This window comes from Otolemur garnettii, unplaced genomic scaffold (genome assembly GCF_000181295.1).
Source record: "Otolemur garnettii isolate 467f Iridium unplaced genomic scaffold, OtoGar3 scaffold00047, whole genome shotgun sequence".
In the NCBI taxonomy this organism is placed as follows: domain Eukaryota; kingdom Metazoa; phylum Chordata; class Mammalia; order Primates; family Galagidae; genus Otolemur; species Otolemur garnettii.
In genome coordinates, this window is record NW_003852442.1 from 1,048,866 (window position 1) to 1,067,853 (window position 18,988).

Here is an 18,988-nt window from a genome sequence, read left to right on the forward strand (position 1 = left end):
TCCTTGGAAAACCATGCAAACTAAAGCGATGCAATCCATTCATTTATTTATCGCGTCTGTCTCCAAAGATGAACACTAATTTAGTGGAACTGAATAGTCCTGGCAGGAGTCCTGGGAATTCTCAACAATGCAAATGCTGTGTGTGCTGTTAAAATAGATCTGGATGCTCCTCATCTTACAGTGGGTTACTCCTGATAGGCTCATATGAAGTCAAAAGTATCATTAAGTAAAAAATGCATTAAATATACCTAACCCCGACATCGTAGCTTGGATGTGACGGCCTACCTCCAAGGCATTCAGCACACTTACTCCAGCCTGCAGCTGGGCAAAATGATCTAACATGATGCTTATTTTATAATGAAGTGCTGAATAGCTCATGCAATTTACTAACTACTGTATGGAGAGTGAAAAACAGAATGGCCATGTGGGTTGACATATGAACCTGAATGGGTATCACTTTTGCACTGCCATTGAAACATTGTTAAGTGTGTGCATACACGGAGATGAAGCAGCCAGTCTTTGCTGACCGCCAGCCACTCTGCTCAGCACTGAGGGCATTGCACATATGGTTCCAGTCAATCTCCATGCAGCATGAAGTACCCCATTTTACAGATGAGGAAACTGAGGCTCAGAATGATGAAGAAATTGACCCCAAGTTACCCAGCTGGGAGACACATACCAGAGTCACAGGTGGGCATGGCAGGAGAAGGGCAGAGGACCCGAAGAAGGATAGAGGGAAGGTGGGAGCAGCTCTGGACAAGGGCCTGTCCCTGGGCAGATCTGTGGGGAAGGGGGTCCCAGGGAGAGTGGCCTGGGTGTCCACACTCACCTGCTTGCCACCGCTGCTTGACGCACTGTCCTCGGTTGGGGACGCCCTCAGCCAGGTCTCCGGGGCTCAGGATGTGGCACTCATAGCCAGAAGGACACAGCAGTGGCTCCGCCCCATCCTCAGTGGTGCTGCAGGCCTCTGCTGCGGGGGCCACACACACCGGGGGCTCAGTGGGTGGCCCTGGGAGGGCGCAGGATGCATCCCCGATTCCAGATGCACCCCATCTCACTCAGCAGCTTATGTGTGCACACATGCCCACAACACACTCCCCCACAAACACACACCCCAACCCACAAACACACCTACCAACACACACCTCTACACATCTCTCCACACACTCAGCTATACACACATCTATAGATACACACACCCCTATACACAAACATACCCCTACACACACCTACACACACCCAGCTCTGCACACACACCTACAGATATGCACATCTACAACACACACCCCTGCACACAAACACACCTACAAATACACCCCTACACACCCTTACACACACCTACACACACACACAAACACACCCCTCTACAAACACACACACAAAGGCAGTCTGAAGTCACACGATCCCAAACATACTCTCCTATTCAGGTGACACCCTGAAACACCTACATACACATCAACAGTCACATGTACACACACCCTCACACAAATCCTGACACACAAACACACACGCACAGCATACACACTCACAGCACAGCCACACACCTTTGCATGCACAACAGACAAGGATTCAGCCACAAGTGCACACACAGAAGTGTGCACACTGGCACCCCCACAACCCTCGAGGACCCGCATGCTGTTCCTTCCAGCAGTTGGTCTCCCCTTCCCAGCTCCCTCCACAAAGACACATTAGGGAGTAGTGAGCCCCTTATCTAAAGTCTAGGGATTTGAAAAACAACCCCACACCTTCCTTTCCATTCTGCACCTGGGGAAGACCCTGCTCCTAAGGAGACTCAAACCCTTATTCTGAACTGACTGGCCAAGTCCCCAGCCAGCATCTCCTCTGTGGTGGTAGGGGGCAGATGAAAGGGTCCACGCATAGGGGACAGGCAGCCTGGTGCCCCAGCTAAGAAGGGGTAATGGCCATGACATAGGGCCAGGGCTCTGCCCTGTAGGTACCTTGCAATACCTCCTCAGGGCCATCCAGCAGCCAACCATTGCCACCAAGCCATCGAGGTTTCGGCTGCACCAGCCAGTCTAAAACTAAGAGAATGCATGGTCAAAACAAGGCCCTCCTTGGACACTGAGACATGTCCCTCCATTAGGGGACAGGAGAGCCCCCACTGAAGGATGGAGCATAAAGAATCCCTGTCAGAGAAATGACTCTAGCTCCCCAGAACACCTTCACACCTTTCTTCTAGTGTGGGTGGGGCACTTGGCCACCAACCTGGAGAATACCCTTCCCAGACTCCCTTGCAGCTAAGTGTGGCTACGTAACTGGGTGCTGGCCAGTGGCATATGAGTTGGACTGATGATGCAACTTCCTGTCTTGCTCATAAATTGGCAGCTGCTTTCTCCCCTCCCAGTCTCTTTCCCTTTTCTTGCAGGCTGGTGGCAGCCACTTTGACCACATGGACAAGAGTGTCACTCAGATTGCAGAGCAACGGATGGAAGGAACCGGGGTTCCTAGAAGGCTTTGTGCAGCAGAGCCACCTACCTACTACAGACTACCTGTCTACCCCTGTGCTATTAGCCAGCCGAGAAGTAAATGCCTCTCAGGTTGGGCCTTTTTGTTATAGCAGCATAGCCTGTTTCTTAACCAATACATTTTGAACATAAGTCACTGTTACAGTAAGAGTTACAAGCATACATAGACCGTAAGGCCTTCAAAAGGCAAGGTTTGAAAACTCAAATGCCTCTGGGGGACAGGTAGATAATATAACTGAGAAAATAGGCCAGGATGGACCATGGAAGAATGGAGAGTGCCTCCATGGATCAGCTGTGGGCTAGCATTAACAACAAATTGAAAAACTTTAAGCATTATGGAGATAAAACTGTTCTGGAATCACATTTGCTTGTGACCCCTGCTTTATTCTGACTCCAAAATAGGACAAAAACAAAGATTAATAACAGTTATCTACAACAGAAAAAAAAAATGATCTAGCACCTTCTAAAGTACACAGATGGGTACGGCCAAAAGTGCTGGTGGATTTTTCTCTAAAAGAGTGTGAGCTGATTGTAAGGATGGCAGGAGCCAGAGCAGCAGAGGGAGGAAGCAGCTGGCAGTAACTTTGAGGGTGGGGGATGACATGAGGACCCTGCCGCTTATTCCAATCTTACAGGTCTTCCCTCCTTCTCCCCATCACCTCAGACCATGTGGTAGAAGAAATTTTCAAAAAGGAAACATATGAGTAATCTCATTTACCATTCGTAATCTCTTTTGCACCAATCAAAGGCTTCTGAGCAGTAAGGAAATCTATAATTTTTTCCCCAGATCATTTAGAACCATGAAACTTCATCAAGGCTCTATTTGAAGACCCCCTAAAGGACTCATAGCCCCAGGGTCTCAGCTCTCCAGGCCCTTTCTGGAACTACCTGGGATCACGTCCCATATATGTCTTCACGGAAAATGGGAATGAAGTGTGGAAGATGCTTAGACCAGGCCTGGTGTATTCCAAATCATCTCATGACCAACGGTTCTCAGTGTGGAGTGATTTTGTTCTCCAGGGAATATTTAGGAAAATCTTGAAATGGTTTTGGATGTCATATCTTTGTGCGTGGGGTGCTGCTGGCATCTCGCAGGTTGAGGCCAGGGATGCTGCTGAACATTATACAGTGCAATCCCCTTCTCCACCAACCAGAATTATCCAACCCCAAATGTTAACCATGATATCTGTGATACCATTATCATTATCATTACTAATGGTTTGATTGCTCTTCCTTCTGGCCAGTGAATGAATAAACACTTCAATATTGACCGGGTACCTCTTCTATGCCCAAAGGCTGTGAGAGGTGCTGGGGATAGAGCAGTGAATGAAACAGACAAAAAACTCTGCCCTGTGGGGCCGACCTCCAAGTGGGGAAAACAGGCAATGGACAAACAAGTAAAAGAATCTTCCAGAACATGCTATAGAGAGAAATTAAATAGGGATGAAGTTGGCCGGGGGGGTGGGGGGGGGATTTTCCTCTTGCCATTTTAAGAGGAAAATCGTCCTTGAGAAAGTAGCCTCTAGACAGAGGTCTAAAGGAGGTGAAGATATGAGTCTGGGGGAAGGATATTCTGGGCAATGCAGGACCCCACACATGTGTCCAGGTGCTAAAGCAGGAGCCTCACGTCCCTGCCAATTGACACTTGTTTTTATTGTCAAACTATACTGAAACTGCAGCTGTGCCTGCTGTGTGACCTTGGACAAGTGATTCAGCTTCTCTGAGCTTCAGTGTCTTCAGCGGCACCATAGATCTGATAACAGTCCACTTCACAGAGCTATGTGAGCATGAAATGAGATCACGTACGGAAAGGCTATGGGGAATGCCGTGTACAGATGTATAGTTTGCGCACTGCTCAAAAGCGCTTGGTCTAGGCAGCAGGTGAGTCTAGAACCCCTATGCCAGGTTGCATTCCAGTGGAAGAGTCACTTTGTCTGATCTGCCCACCCAGAGGAGACTGCCTTTATGTGCTCTTCCACTAGGAGGGGGCACCATTTTTCTTTGTTATAAAGGCGGGGCGGGGGGGGGGGAGGCGGCTGGCCTTGAACAGCAGGTGCTCAGAGGCAGAACTCAGTCAGCCCCAGACTGTTCTTACTGAGCATTACGAGACTAATTGCGAGCGTTGTTAAGGGTGCTGAGTCTCTTGTCATCTCCGTGATCTCACTCCAGAGCAAAGTGTGGTCATTCTTGCTTTCTCCAACTCTCCTCTCAGCCTTGGGAGGAGGGTTTGGGGATAACTTCCAAGAGCCACCCTCAGTAATTAGGGCCCATGGGAACCCGTAGCCTCCGCAGGAAGGTTCAGTTCAAACAGGCTGTAGTTATCTGAAGGCTCCGCCCTGTGCAGAACTGAGGGTGGAGGCTCAGTACCTCACTACCCATCATCATACCACTTGGGGGGCACATTTTCCCTACCCAGGAAATAGCTCTCTGTCCACCCCTACTTAGTGTCCCGCCATGGGCTTCCCTCCCACCCCACCCAAACCTCCCCAACCAGATCTGAAACTCCTCCCTGCCAAGGATGAATCCTGAGGGCTGTTCCTCCCCCCCCACACACCCAGGAGATCAGCACTAGGATCCCGCAAACACCTGCTCCAAGCCCCACACCTCGCTGAGCTCTTCCAGCTGCTCCAACGCTTCCATGCAGGGCTCATTTCAGCCTGTTTTACAGGAGAGGAGGCTACAGGAAGTGACAGCTGGCCAGCGGATTTAAACCCGGGACTTTGTCCTCCACCTCTCTAGGACACACCCAGTCTCCATCTCAGATGCCCCCAGGGCCAGGCATATGAGTGAAGCAGGCCAGGTAGGGTCAGTAGGAAACTAGAGGACCCTGTCCACTTGCAGCCACCCAAGACTCCAGCCCAATGTGGTCTGATATTTTTTTAAAAAGCCCCCAATCTGGATTTTTTTTTTTTAGAGACTGAGTCTCACTTTGTCGCCCTCAGTAGAGTGCTGTGGCATCACAGCTCACAGCACTCTCTAACTCATGGGCTTCAGTGATTCTCTTGCCTCAGCCTCCCAAGTAGCTGGGACTACAGGCGCCCGCCACAACGCCCTTTTTGGTTGTAGTTGTCGTTGTTTGGCAGGCCTGGCGGCCAGCTACAGTGTATGCGGCTGGCGCCCTACCTGCTGAGGTACAGGTGCCAAGTCAGGATTTTTCTAAGCAAGAAATCTCACCGAACCCCCATCTTCAGAGGAGGTGGCACATTCCTTGGAGGGGAGGTCTCCTGGACTGTGGGCAGGTGGAGGTGCCTGCCTCCACACCATCCTCATAAGAAGTGGCATTTTCCCTGGAGGGGCGTCCCCAGCATGGGGGTGCTCGGTGAGCCCAGCAGGGCGCTTGCTCCAGGAGCCACTGCTTGCCCCATTCCCTGTCTGAGGCGAAGAAGGTGCGAGAGTAGTGGCCAGCGCATGCAGGTGGCCCAGCTCCTTCCTCAAGTTGGTCTCTCCTCCCTCTGCGCCCTCCCGCCCTGCCCCACAGCTCGGGGTACCGGTCGGTGTCCCCTCCAGCCTACCTGGCGGGGGCGGCACGGCCTCCAGGCAGGCGTACACGCACCCGTTGTAGCAGCAGCGCCGGTGGCGCGGGCACTGGGAGTCCCTCTGGCACTGCGCAGCCTGGCAGGCGCCCGGGGGCAGCGTCCGCGGGGGCGGGGGGCAGCGGTCTGCGCGGGGCTGTCGGGGGCCGCCCACTTCCTCGGCCTGCAGGAGAGGGAGGCGTCAGGCCCTGGGTGCCTTGGGTCTCTCCCAAGGTGCGCGCCAGGACCATGGCACACGCCATCCCTCTGGGAGGGTGGCTCTAAGGGTAAAAAGATACTGTCCTCCTCTTTGTTACAGCCCAGAGCCAACCGAGCTGCCCAAAAGGCCAACGTACAAGGGTAGAAGGATCTTGGTCTGTTTGCTGGAGAAGAGTTTGTGTGTTAAGTATCTACGCTGTGGGAAATATATATATATATATATATGTTATATACAATATATATTTGTATATTTGCATATATACATATGTGTGTGTACATGTATATACACGTATAGTTCTATGTATACACATAAGCCTTTATCTTTTTTTTTTGTTGTTAGTTTGTTTCTTTTTCAGAGACCCTCTTGCCCAGCCTGGAGTGCAGTGGCCAGATCCTTGGCTCACAGCTGCCTCAAACTCCTGGGCTCAAGTGATCCTCCAGCCTCAGCCTCTTGAGTAGCTGGGACTACAGGCGCACTCACTTGGGCTAATATTTTTTTTTTTTTAGTTGATGATAGTGATAAGGCCTTGTGATGTTGCCCAGGCTGGTCTTGAACTCCTGGCCTCAAGTGCTCCTCCTACCTCAGTCTCCCAAAGTGCTGGGATTATAGGTGTGAGCTATAGGCCTTATTCATACCTATAGATTTCTTCTAACCCATACATTTTTATAGAGCTTTGAGAATTTACAAATCACACATGGGGTGAATAAATGCACAATCTGACCTGAATAAATCTTACAAACATAATATTGAGGAGAAAAAAAGGTCAAAAGAGAACACACACTGTGATTCCACTTACAGTTGACAAACAGGCAAAGTTGATGTCTGGTCACTGCTCACACCAAGGAACTGGTCACTGGCAACAGTGACTGGCAGGTCTCTGGGGGCTGGCCCTGCTCTGTTTCTCGATCTGGGTGGGTGCTGGATACACAGAGTGTTTACTTTCTGGGGATTTGTGGAGTGGCACACTTGTATGTACTTTTCTATTATGTTTAAATAAAGAGTTAAACTTGGCTTGCTGCCCATAGCTCAGTGGTTAGGGTGCTGGCCACATACCTTGGGGCTGGCGAGTTCAAACCCGGTCCAGGCCTGCTAAACAACAACAAAAAAAGCCAGGTGTTGTGGCGGGCACCTGAAGTCCCCGCTACTTGGGAGGCTGAGGCAAGAGAATAGCTTAAGCCCAAGGGTTTGAGGTTGCTGTGAGCTGTGATGCCATGGCACTCTACCCAGGGTGACATAGTGAGACTCTATCTCAAAAAAAAAAAAAAAGAGTTAAACTATAATACACACTACTACTGTATTTAACACACAGGAACATGGGTGAGTGGGCTATGAAGTACACAGTTCAGAGCAGAGGTTGCGTGTATAATCCACCAGGCCACCCTCTGCCCCGGCCTCCATCTCTGCTGCTAACACAGTGTTGTTTCCAGATTTGACAGTGGGCAGGTCACACACATTCACACACGTACGCGCCACACACACAGGTGCAGGGTGAGATGTGGACTAACTGGGAAAAAATCATCCTGCCGCACCTTCTGGTCTGTCCTATATTCCTTTTGTCTCAAATGCTTTACCTATTTACTCCCCAAATCCTCCTCCGATTTATACATATTTCAAAATCCCACCTCCTTGTCCTATATGCCCAGTAAATACCACCTGCCTGCAGACCGGAGCAGAACTCAGCCATTAAAACCTGGCCTTGATGTGTTAACCAAAAGATGAAGTAAAACTCAATGTGTTAATGACCAGCATGTAGTGATTGGTGAGAAAAGTGAGGAGCAGAACAGTTTATAAGCTCTGCATCTATGGTTTTTAAAAAAACATGTTATATATATATATAGTATAGGCCTAGAACATTTTGGGGGAAGAGACACAAGATTATATGAGAAACCATTATGAAAGATTGCCTTTGGAGAGAAGAATAAGGTTTTTAAGCTCAGAGAAATCTCTTTTCATTATATACTTTTGAAATGGTTCCATGCATGCATTTTTTTTACCATGTATATATTTTTCAATTTAGAGGATACAGTTAATTTTTTTAACTTTATAATTAAAAATATTTATAAAGAATGTTTGATGGTTAACAAAAACTCCTATTTGTGGGTAAAAAAGCAAGATACAAAATGATATACGTAGTCTGATCTCAAATATGTATATATGCCTATCTATATATAACTGGGTGTGTGTATATTGTAATACTCAAGTCACATTTGCCTTCTGCAATTACAGGAGATATAAGATCCAATAAATACACAGGATGTCAAACGTTATTGGCATATGCTGAGAATTATAATATTAATACAGTTTTTTCCTTGCTTAAAATGTGCATACCTTTTTTTCGCCCCCTCTGGTCCATATAAAAGCCAAAAATAAAAATAATAAAGGAAGTAGATGCCCCCACGTAGTAGTAACAATGATTAGCATTTGGTGGTAGGATTATGTGATTTTTAAAAACCTTCCTTATACTTTTTGGTATTTTTAATTATTTTTTATAATAAGAATCATTTCTACAATTAGATTGATTAGCATGAAAAAATTAAATGAATGCACACTCCCACACAAGCACACACACAAAAGGGAGATCAAAAATACTGCCCAACTTTGTTGCAAAAATAGAACAGAAACTCTGCAGAATGCCATTTAAACAAATGCATATACTTGCATACTGGTATGTGAACATAAAAATTAAAAGTTAGTCGATAGATCATATAGGACTTGTCTGTGGTTTTAAAGCATGAATTGTGGCAAATACTTAGTATATATTGCAAACCACAGCAGCGATATCATTTTCTGGCATCTGAACTGTTTGCTGACGTGTAAATTTTATATAATGGTGCTTTGCAAGAATAAAAGAATAAAATTGAAGTAGAGAGACTGAACCCTCCCCACCACCTTACAAATAAGGTTTTGGTCACCCTAACTTTACAGATGAAACAACTGAGGCTTAAAGGTGGGAAGTGTGTTGATGGGAAGTGACCCAGTTGGTAAGAGGCAAAGCTGGGTCTGAGTCCAGTCTCCGCTGATTCCAGAAACCAGGCTGCCAATTTTCAACAGAAGAGCCAAGACAATTCAATAGTTTGCCCAACAAATGGTGCCAGCTGAACTGGATATCCACAAGCAAAAGAAAGAGGTCGTGTCTCTACCTCGCTCCACACACAAGAAAACAACCCCAAATGGACCAAAGACCTGCATGTAAGTAAAACTCTTAGAAGAAAACACAGGACAATCCTTGTGATTCTGGATTAGGCAAAAGTTCTCAGAAATGACACCACAAGCACAAGGAACGAGATAACCGGTGGGTCAGCTGGATTTCATCAAAAATAAAAACGGAGCCATCAGGGAGACAAATCAAAACCACAGTGAGATACAATGTCACACCCACTGGGACCGCTATAATTAATAAAAAGGCAGGATGTGTTTGCCAGGGTGCGGAGGACTGGAATGCACACACTGATGCCGTGGGAAACAATCTGGCGGTTCCTCCAGATGTTGATTACAGAGTTATACAATGCAGCAATTCCACTGGTAAGAATAGAAAGAAAACTCGTGTCCACACCAAAACCTGCGCAAAGATGCTCCCAGCAGCGTCTATTCATAATAGCGCCCAAGTAGGAGCGACCCAGTGTCCATCGGCTGATAAATGAGGAAAATGCGGTCTGTCCACGCAAGGGGAGGCTCTTCAGCCACAGAGAGGGATGACGTTCTGACACACGCTACCATGTACTGGGTGTGTGAAGACGTGCACAGGGCCCAGGACGGTGTCTGTAGCAGTGTCACCACTTAATATCTGCATATCTGTTCCTCTACCTGGAAGCCTCCTCCAGTCCCTCACCTGCCAAATCCACCTTCAGCCCTCAGCTTCGAGCCTCCCCAAGGAGGGTCTGGGTGGCTTGGGTGTCGCTGCCAGGGTTCTCCTGTATTTTTAGCTGCCCCTCCACCCCGACACACACACTGAAGGCAAAGGTGTGTCACTTCAGGGCCTGGCGAGTCGGTGCAGCAGCCAGCCCTTCCTGTGTGGCGGTCAGTGTAGCTGCAAATTCCATGTGCTGCTGCCAGCGCCCTGTAGGTGGCGTCAGGTCACTGCAGACCCTCGGGTTCCTCTGCTCCCAGGGAGCCTCAGGGCCTGAGCCCAGGTACAGGGTGGAGGCAGAAAGCAGTAATGGCCAGCAGGGACGGGGAACGCCTGGGGGCGGGGGCATTCCTGGTCCCCACACCTGTGCTGCTCAGAGAACCCATCTGTCTCTCTTCCACATATTGGTCATTAAATTTGTGAAAAGCAAAAATGCACACTTAGCCCGAACACTCAGCCAACCCTGGGCACTTGGCAGATAAAGAATGAAGGTGTAAGGTGGTGATTTTCCCCAACGGGAGACCAGACCGTGGACCAGTCTTTAAATCACCTGCTTTTTCGCCAGACTTCCCTAATTTCTATACTGTCACCAATAATTTCCAAGCTGCAAGCAGGGGGCAAAATCCCACGTCATTAGCTCTTAGTTCATTTGCTCCAGAATTAACTAAATTGGACCCATGTGGGGGCCTTGCCTTTGTTAATCCTGATCTAACGTGACAGCTGCTCCAGCGCCCTGCGGGGGTGGCGAGGGGTGATCAGGAAGGTACTGTGCATCCTCTGAAGGGGACGGGCTATTTTTCCCGCCTGCCCAGCCTGTTTTTACATCAAGCCTCACTTGTGAAACTTAATGGAACCTGGAGATCAGAAGCAAAACACATTCCACCTCCCTTGGTTGCATCCCTGTCCCGTGACTTCCTCAGAGGCACCCCTGGGCAGGAGGGTGTGAGAGAGATCAATTTTAGATGTGCCACTGTTCTCTGGGGAAAATTCAAATGTCATTTCTCAGGGATTTGGAGAGAACAAAGAGATAAGCGCCTTAGAAGTCAAATCTCCCGAGTTATTTACTGCATAGCTGAAGCAGCAGATGGTGATAAAGAACTGATTTCACCTAAAGGCTGAGATTAAAGGATTAAACGTTTTGAAAAATATTTCATGTCACGAACGGTGACACCAAGGAGGGTTCTAAACAAAGGCTGTTTCCCAGAGCTCCGAGAGAAGAGCTGACTTTTACTCAAAGAAATAAATATCACCCTCCAATTTCTTCCTGGCCCCATGGGTTGAGGGGATTGACACCCAAAGTCTTTGGCTCAATGGTCAGACTGGAACTGGCCCCTGACCGTCCACACCTCTGACCTCTCTCTATCCACACCCTCGGCAGCTGCCCAGTCCTGCCCCAGGGCCTTGGCAATTGCAGCTCCCCCCACCTACCCAACCACTCAAGATCTCTGCCTAGCTCCAGGCCCCCTCTTCCCACTCTCTGCTCATACATGCCCTCCTGAGCACCCCGCTCCTGGCCTGATGTGGCTTTGAACCCCCGTCACCCATATCTTGTATTTACACAGTCATTGGTTTGCTATTTTTGTCCCACTATGATGTGTGCTCTTAAGGCAAGGACTTGGTCTGATTTTCATTTGTGTCCCTGGCTCCTAGAACGGTGCCTGGAACATAGTAGGTGCTCAAGAAATATTCTCTGGTTGAATGAAAGCTGTGATGATGACAGTGATGGTGGTGATGGCCAAAGCTTGCTGGCGGTTTGCAGGACACCCTTCTAAGTGCCTAACATACATTAATGGATTGATTTTCAAACTGGGGCTGTGCAGGTGGCTCTGCAGACCAGGAGGCCTTCATGGGTGTGGGACACCCCTTTGCATCTGTTTGATGCTGGACTGCTTATGAGCATCGACCCCTGAATCTGGACATGAGTCCAGTGGGGCGTTTGGAACATAAATCAGGACTCAGCCATCCTTGATTTCTGAAGACTTGCTAAGACTCCATGATCCTTTTTGCCTTGGACGCTGCCACTGCAGTCCCTCCTCTGGGGTCTCTTCCTCCACTCTGTGCCCCGCTAAAGCCTCCCCATCCTTAAGAAAAAAAAAAGTGCTATGTATAACTGCTTCATGAAAAAGTATTCACACGCACAATTTTAACAGAGCTTACATATTGGAGGAAGACTTGAGATCCTTTTTGCTTGTTTGTAACTTTCTGTATTGTTTGAATTTTTGTTACCGTAAACAAACTATTTTAGTAATCGGAAGAAAAATTGTTGAAACCACTTCCATTTAGGGAAAAAGAATCCAATCACCAAAGCTGCCCCCAATTTGCCCACACCGCTCCCTCAGCGCTTTCCACCCCCTTCATTCTGCCTGTAAGAGTTTACCCTTCTTTGGAATGTTCCAGCAACTTAACGAACAAACCAATAAAAATGCGTCCCAGGACTGGTTTTGCTTGGTGCAGGAAGAAAGCCAATTTTCCTGTAAGCATTACTTGCTCTTCCTCTGGAATTCAGACGTCAAAGATCTAAAAATATGTGTCTCCCTGGAACAGAGGGCTTGGAGTTCAGCATGAGTTGATGAATGCCATTTCCTGATGCCCGGGGCGCTCAGCACTGGGCTCTGGGGGCAGAATTTGGTGGAAGGTTAATGAGACTTCCTCAGAGGGGTCCTCAAAAAATCAGTCTCCCAAGACTGCAAACTTGACCAGCTCCTTCAATCAATGCTGCTGTTAATCAGTGCACCTGCAAGTCTTACAGAATCTTCCATTCCTTCTGCTCTGGGAGGTTTAATACAATGTATTCATTCATTTAATAGTGAATTTGTAATTCCCAGGCCTACTATATTTCAGGTACTGGGTTGGCTATGGGGACCGCTGGGTTGAACTAGATGAAAATGTCCCTGTCCGCATGTGGTTCGGTGCCAGGACAAGTAACAGACAGTAGATAAAACATCATGCAGATAAAGCGAGCTAATTGTTTTGTTTTGTTTATCTGCAAAAGTAGTTAGTGAAAAATTCAACAAATCATACCAGTGATAATGGAGCCAAATTCTATAAAGGAAAAGTCAGGATGTTACAAAAACACTTATGGGAAATCTAAACAGGTGCGTTTAGGGTAAGGCTCTCCAAGGAGGTGAGCGTGAGGCTGCGATGGCACCGTGACCCAGGAGTCGGTGCTGTGAGTGGGAATTTGCTGAGCACCTGCCAGGCTGGGGACACCGTCCCTTCAATCATTCCCCCAGCTCATGGGGACTTCATGTGCTGTCCAAGATTTCCTAAGAGGTATGTCAAATTTCCTGCTTTTAAAAAAATTATCGAGGTTGGGTGGCGCCTGTGGCTCAAGGAGTAGGGTGCCAGCCCCATATACTGGAGGTGGCAGGTTCAAACCTGGCCCCAGCCAAAAACTGCAAAAAAAAAAAAAAAAAAAATTATGGAGATAAAATATATATATTGATAGTATACTAGTTTCCATTTCCACCATTTTAAGTGTGCATCCAGTGGCATTAATTAGATGCACAGTGCTGTGCAACCATCACCTCCTATTTTTAAAGATTTTACATCACCCCAGGCAGAAGCTGTTCTCCTTAAGTGGTGCTCCCACCCCCAGCCCCTGACAGCCTCTGGTCCACTCCTGCCCCTGGGGATGTGTCTGTTCTGGAGATTCCATACAAAGAGTATCATACGCCATGTGGCCTTGGTGACAAGCTTCTGTCCGGCCACCTCCACCTTGTGGCAGTAAACAGTGAACACACTGCTGAGAGCACTTGTCCCGGGCTGCCCTTCTTCCCTCCCTCCCTAGTTACAGGCACATGGGGACCTGGGACGCTTCTTCCCTTGCTCATTTCCACCTGGAGTTTCAGGCCTGGAACCACAGAAGAGGAAGCCCAGACCCCGAGAGGAGAAAGTGGTTTGCCAGGGAGTATGAGCAAAGCCAGGGCATGAGCCCCAGCTCCCTGGCAGTCACCTGCACATCGTCTGCAGTCGTGCTGCTCATCTGCTCTTCATTCCTTCCATCCGCGAGTCTGCAGCAGGCTCTGAGCTGGACTCCGAGGTGTGGCCAAGCCTATCTAGGGCCCAGCTGCTTTGATGTGTCTTCACTGTAGCATGACCTGTCCCCTTTTCCAGCACCCAGGTGGACTCAGGGCTTCGTTGGGGTCCAGGAGCATCCCCTACTCCCCGAAATGGAGGCACCTTAGTGGTTCTGATGATGGAGTCTTGCAGGGATGTGACTGCACAAGCTCCAAGGAGCAGGGAGAGTCCCCAGCACTCTGGGGATACAGCGCTGGCCTCGCCCAACCCCAGACAGAAGGGCAGAGGTGACTCACTCTCTGCCGTGACCTGGATTTCCTTATCTGTGAAATGTCTTTCTGTCAGAGTTGCTGGCTGTAAGCACAGAACCCAACTGGCTCCATCTGCAGAAGCAGACGGGGCCAAAGTACAAGTCACCTGGGTGGCTTAAAACAACAGAAACATATTCCCCAAAGTCCTGGAGGCTGGATGTCTGAGTCCAAGGTATCAGCAGGGCTGGTCCTTTTCTTCTGAGGCTCTAAGGGGAAAATCACTCCTGCTTCTGGTCGTTGCTGGTGATCCTCGGTGCTCCTGGGCTTGCAGACGTGGCATTCCAGTGTCTGCCTGTCTTCACTTGGCCTTCCCTCTGTGTGTCTGTGCTTCTGCCTCTCTTCTCTTCTCCTCATAAGGACACTGGTGGAATTGGATTAAGGACCCACCCTACTCCAGCACTGTAATTTAGCTAATTATACATATAGGGACCTATTTCCAAATAAGGTCGCATTCACAAGTATGAGGTGTTAGGGCTTGGATGAGTATTTTGGGAACATAATTCAAACCATAATGCAGAACTGAGACTAGAATCTGAGTAGAATAGTCCATTTGGGAGGGAATCCCAGGAAGCTCCATGTTGGGGGGGAAGTGGGGCAGGAAAGGGAAGGAGCCAGTTTGGGGGGTGCCGATCTGCAGGTGAGTACCAGGGAGCTGGTGCTCAAACCCAGGGGTATCGTGGGAGAAGCACAGAACCCTCTTCCTATGGGTGCTACGTCCCCAGCACCTGGCCCGTCCTGCCTGCAGGCTGGGCGTGCTCCTGCACCTGGGAAGCCTCAGGCCAGCAGGAGCAGGTGCTTAAGGGGGAAGGTGTCAGGACTTGAGAAACGTGAGAGCAGAGCTCCAACCCACCTGCCTCTTCCTCTCTTGCTATCTTGGCAAAAAACAACAAGCCTATGTTGGAGTGCTTTTAGGAGCTCGCAGAAATGGTGAGTGAAGGTTTGGGGGAAGTCAGGAAAACTGTGTATGGGCCATTGCTGACTCCTACAACGCCTTGGTGCTTGTGACCATAAGGGGTACCTCCAGGCAGAGGGATTGCAAAATTACCCCTTGCTCCTGGCTGCTGCAGCCCCCCACAATCACAACCCCTAGGCAGGGTGGGCACCTCTGGGCAGGGTACAGACCGAACCCTTTCCAGCTGCCCTTAGTGGGCCCTTAGAGGCAAACAGACCCATAGCCACAAAGGCAGGAGGGACTGTCCTGCTTAGTTCCCAGGCCGGCGTTTTGGCTGCAATGGGCTCTACCTAGGGGATTTGTTGAGAGGACCCCAAGAGCTAATACGTGGCAAACACTTGGCTTGATACTCAGGAAGTAATTATTCTTAGGAGTTTGCCAGAAAAGCCAAAAACAGCAGCTCCACAGAACCAATTCCATGCTCCCCAGAAATGTTAGTGGACCATTTATAAACACTGTCTCTGTTTTGTTGGCCTGGTAAATGCTTTTTTTTTCTAGTGTATTTTTTAATACAGTGCACAGGGAATAGAGTCCCATGCCAGGCACAGAGCTCCATGTGAAGGAAGTCCCATGCTGTAGATGAGGAAACCAAGGCTCAGAGAGGAGAAGGATTCACTGGAAGTCACAGAGCTGGAGGCCCAGCAGACTTGGGGCTTCTCATTAGAAGCCTCTCATCAAGGTCTCCCATGGGAATAGAAGGCCAGTGTGTTCCTCTCTGGCACTGCCTCTGTGTGCTTGGACATGAAGCACAAGCAGCATTCAGGAAATGGACCAGCTCCACTCTGACAAGAGACCAGTCCGATAAACAACAGTTACTCTGCTGAGGGGTGGGACTTGGGGAAGGTGAGAACATGGGAGCCAGGGGACAGGATGCAGACAGCCACGTGCTGCTCAGAGGAGAACCAACAGCTCTCCATGTGCAGCTGTGGCCAATTTCCAAGGTGTAAATGCTCCCACTGTGACTGTGAGGCCACTGAATAAGGAGCTAGAGGAGAAGCTCACAGATGCAGCAGACATCAAAAACCTCAAGAGCAGAGAGAATAGCAAAATGCAGCAACATAATGAGATGGCAATGCATTTCTAATAATGAGTATTTCCTTCCTTTCTTTTTAATATTGTAACTGTATTTGATTTGACTTACGATCATGGCTATGTTTAAGAACACTGGATGTCTTTTCTCCTCCTAATTCCTAATCCCTCTCCAATCTTTGAGCACCTCCACCAGGAAGCTTTTGCTGACTATACTACCTCATGTGAGCTCTCCCTTCTCCAAACACCTACTATCACTTCATTTTCCACTACTCTTTTCCACTCCTTTGCAGCCTCCTAATTCTTCCCATAGGCACCTGCCCAACCTGGAGAGTGTGAGTCCCAGAGGCCCAGATTAGCCCAAATACAGTTTCAAGCAGCAAATCACACCTGGGGTCATGGAACATCCCTTTCTCCATCATCTCCATCTGGTGAACTCCTATTCATCCCTTGAAACCCCAAGCCTAATGTCTTTAACCCTGTAAAACCTCTCTGATGCTCCTGGGGCAGAGCTTCTCATGCATTTGTTTGTGCTGCCATCGCACATGCTCAGAGCTCACCCACAGCCGGTTCCAGGTGCTGACAGAACGGCAGCTCCAGGAACACAGTGCTAAGTGAGACAGTGTCCAGCCCCACCCCAAGGAGCCTGCATTCCTTGACACCAGCCAATGTCACAATTATACGATTAACAGCCACCAAGCTGCATTGATCACTTGCCAGGTGCTAAGTGCTTTGTGCATATTGAGTCATTTAAACCTTGCTCATGTGATCAGAGTGCTGGTGTTACTTTCTTGAACCCTCTAGTCCAGACATCCTGCCGCCCCTGTGGATTGGTGCTCCCTGGGGGACTGGGGACGATCTCAAATGACACCTTTCCCCATCCCCATTCTCTCTCCTAGTCCCCTCCCTGTTTTTTCTGTCCTCAGCGGTCGTGCTTGTGTCTCCCTTTGATCCCTCACTACTCACTGCTGTCCCTCTCTGCCCTGAGTTCCCAGGCAGAGATTCCACATCTGTAACCCCCACAGCCTAGAACAGTGCCTGGTGAACAGTGGCATCCAAAACGTATCTGTTGAGTGGATACATTCATTGCTCTGGCTTTTGCAGATAAGACTACTGGTGTTCAGAGATATCAAACGACCCACATGAAGCCACACAGCTGGCGAGTAGCAGAGCCTGGATTCTCACCCAGACACCTGCGGCCAGGGCACATGGCTCTCACCACTTACTGGGTCTGGCTTTCCCTTTGCTCTGCCACCATGTGTCACAGGACTGCCTCTGCCACGCCTCAAGGGAGGGAAGCTGGCATCTCCTTCATCTTAAACCCACAGGACCCCACACAGCATCTTCCCCATAGCCTTTTCAGCTAAATGTTTGCTGCAGGAATAATAACTGCATGACTGCATCACTGTATTTCATAAACAGTTATTGGTGGTGGACATCAAACACTTACTACTACACACCAGTAAACTCGTCCCTGGACTCTTAAATAAGGTGCTGTTTTCAGGAGAAAATGTACTTTGGTAGCGAGTTAAAAGCAAGGGACCACTCTCCCGCACATCCGCCATGTGACTTTCGCCCCTGCTTATAGGCAGGGAGGCTCTGAGGGCAGTGAGTCCGCCTGCCCACCCTGGACTTTGACACACCCAGATACAGACGCCTGCCTGCCACGTTTTGGGGGAACACAGGGATGCAGCGTCTGGGGATGGCTTCTCTGCTCCAGCAGCAGAGGCTGCCCAGCCTCCCGACCCCGCACTTACTCGGGATTTCTCGGCCAGCCTCGCAGGCAATGCCCGTTTCCAGACATTCTTGGCAGAACTGGCTTCCAGGAGAAGTAGCAGGAAGCTCAGAGCCCAGACGACCTTCCTTCCTCGGCGGCTGCCCCTCCCCAGGCTGGCGAAAGGCATTTCCTCCATGGGGAGCGACCTCCAGGCACCGGGCCAAGGGACCCCTCTGGTAGTGGGGCAGCAGTGGGAACCGAAGTGTGCACGGTCCGCCGAATTGTCTCAGCTCCACTCAGCTGGGTCCCTCGGATCGAGTGTCCACGCCCAGCACATGCCCCCTCCGCGCCGGTGGCCTGCCTGCCAGGTTATTTTTAGCTTGCCCTATAACATCTGCCCCTGAGATCTCCACCAGGGCGTCTGCAGCCCAGGCAGCTCCGCCGCTGGCGGCTGGCGGCAGGAGGAGGGGGCACCAGCTCGCCTGGAGACGTGGACGGGAGTGGCCCTGTCTCTGCACTTCCTTGCAGACTGGGTCCCCCTCCAGGAACGGCGCCCGCTGCGGGCTGGGGCAGAGGGTGGGGACCTGGCTGCTCCCCGTCCAAGTTTTGAGCTGGGTAGACAGCACTGGCCGAGGGTGCTGCCGCGGTGGAAAAGTGACTGACTCCAGCCCCCGCACCCTGGTTTCCTCCTCTCTGACCGGCGTGGGGAGAGTTCCGACAGCCCTTGTTTTTGGTGCTTTTTAAGGGAAACTGCACGTGGAGCATTTGACATGTATCATGTATGTGTAAGTAGTTGACTAATGTGTGTGTGTGTGTTTTATACAGGACTGACATTTCACAGATTTTGTATTCCATTCCTGTTCTCAGCACATCCAAGACACAGGGAGATGTGTT

At 49.5% G+C, this 18,988-nt stretch overlaps 1 protein-coding gene across 1 annotated transcript in view; it reads right to left on the minus strand.

Annotated features, from left to right (window-relative positions):
• The window catches only part of WFDC1 (WAP four-disulfide core domain 1), a 25,865-nt gene extending 7,387 nt beyond the window's left edge, over positions 1-18,478 (minus strand). The window contains exons 1-4 of the mRNA XM_003791410.3: positions 18,135-18,478; positions 5,999-6,182; positions 1,959-2,042; positions 830-970 (exon numbers count right to left, since the gene is read on the minus strand). Of these exons, the coding sequence (XP_003791458.2) occupies positions 830-970; positions 1,959-2,042; positions 5,999-6,182; positions 18,135-18,290 (565 nt within the window). The 5' untranslated portion in view covers positions 18,291-18,478. The remainder of the gene's footprint in view (positions 1-829; positions 971-1,958; positions 2,043-5,998; positions 6,183-18,134) is intronic.
• Positions 18,479-18,988: the final 510 nt, after the last annotated feature.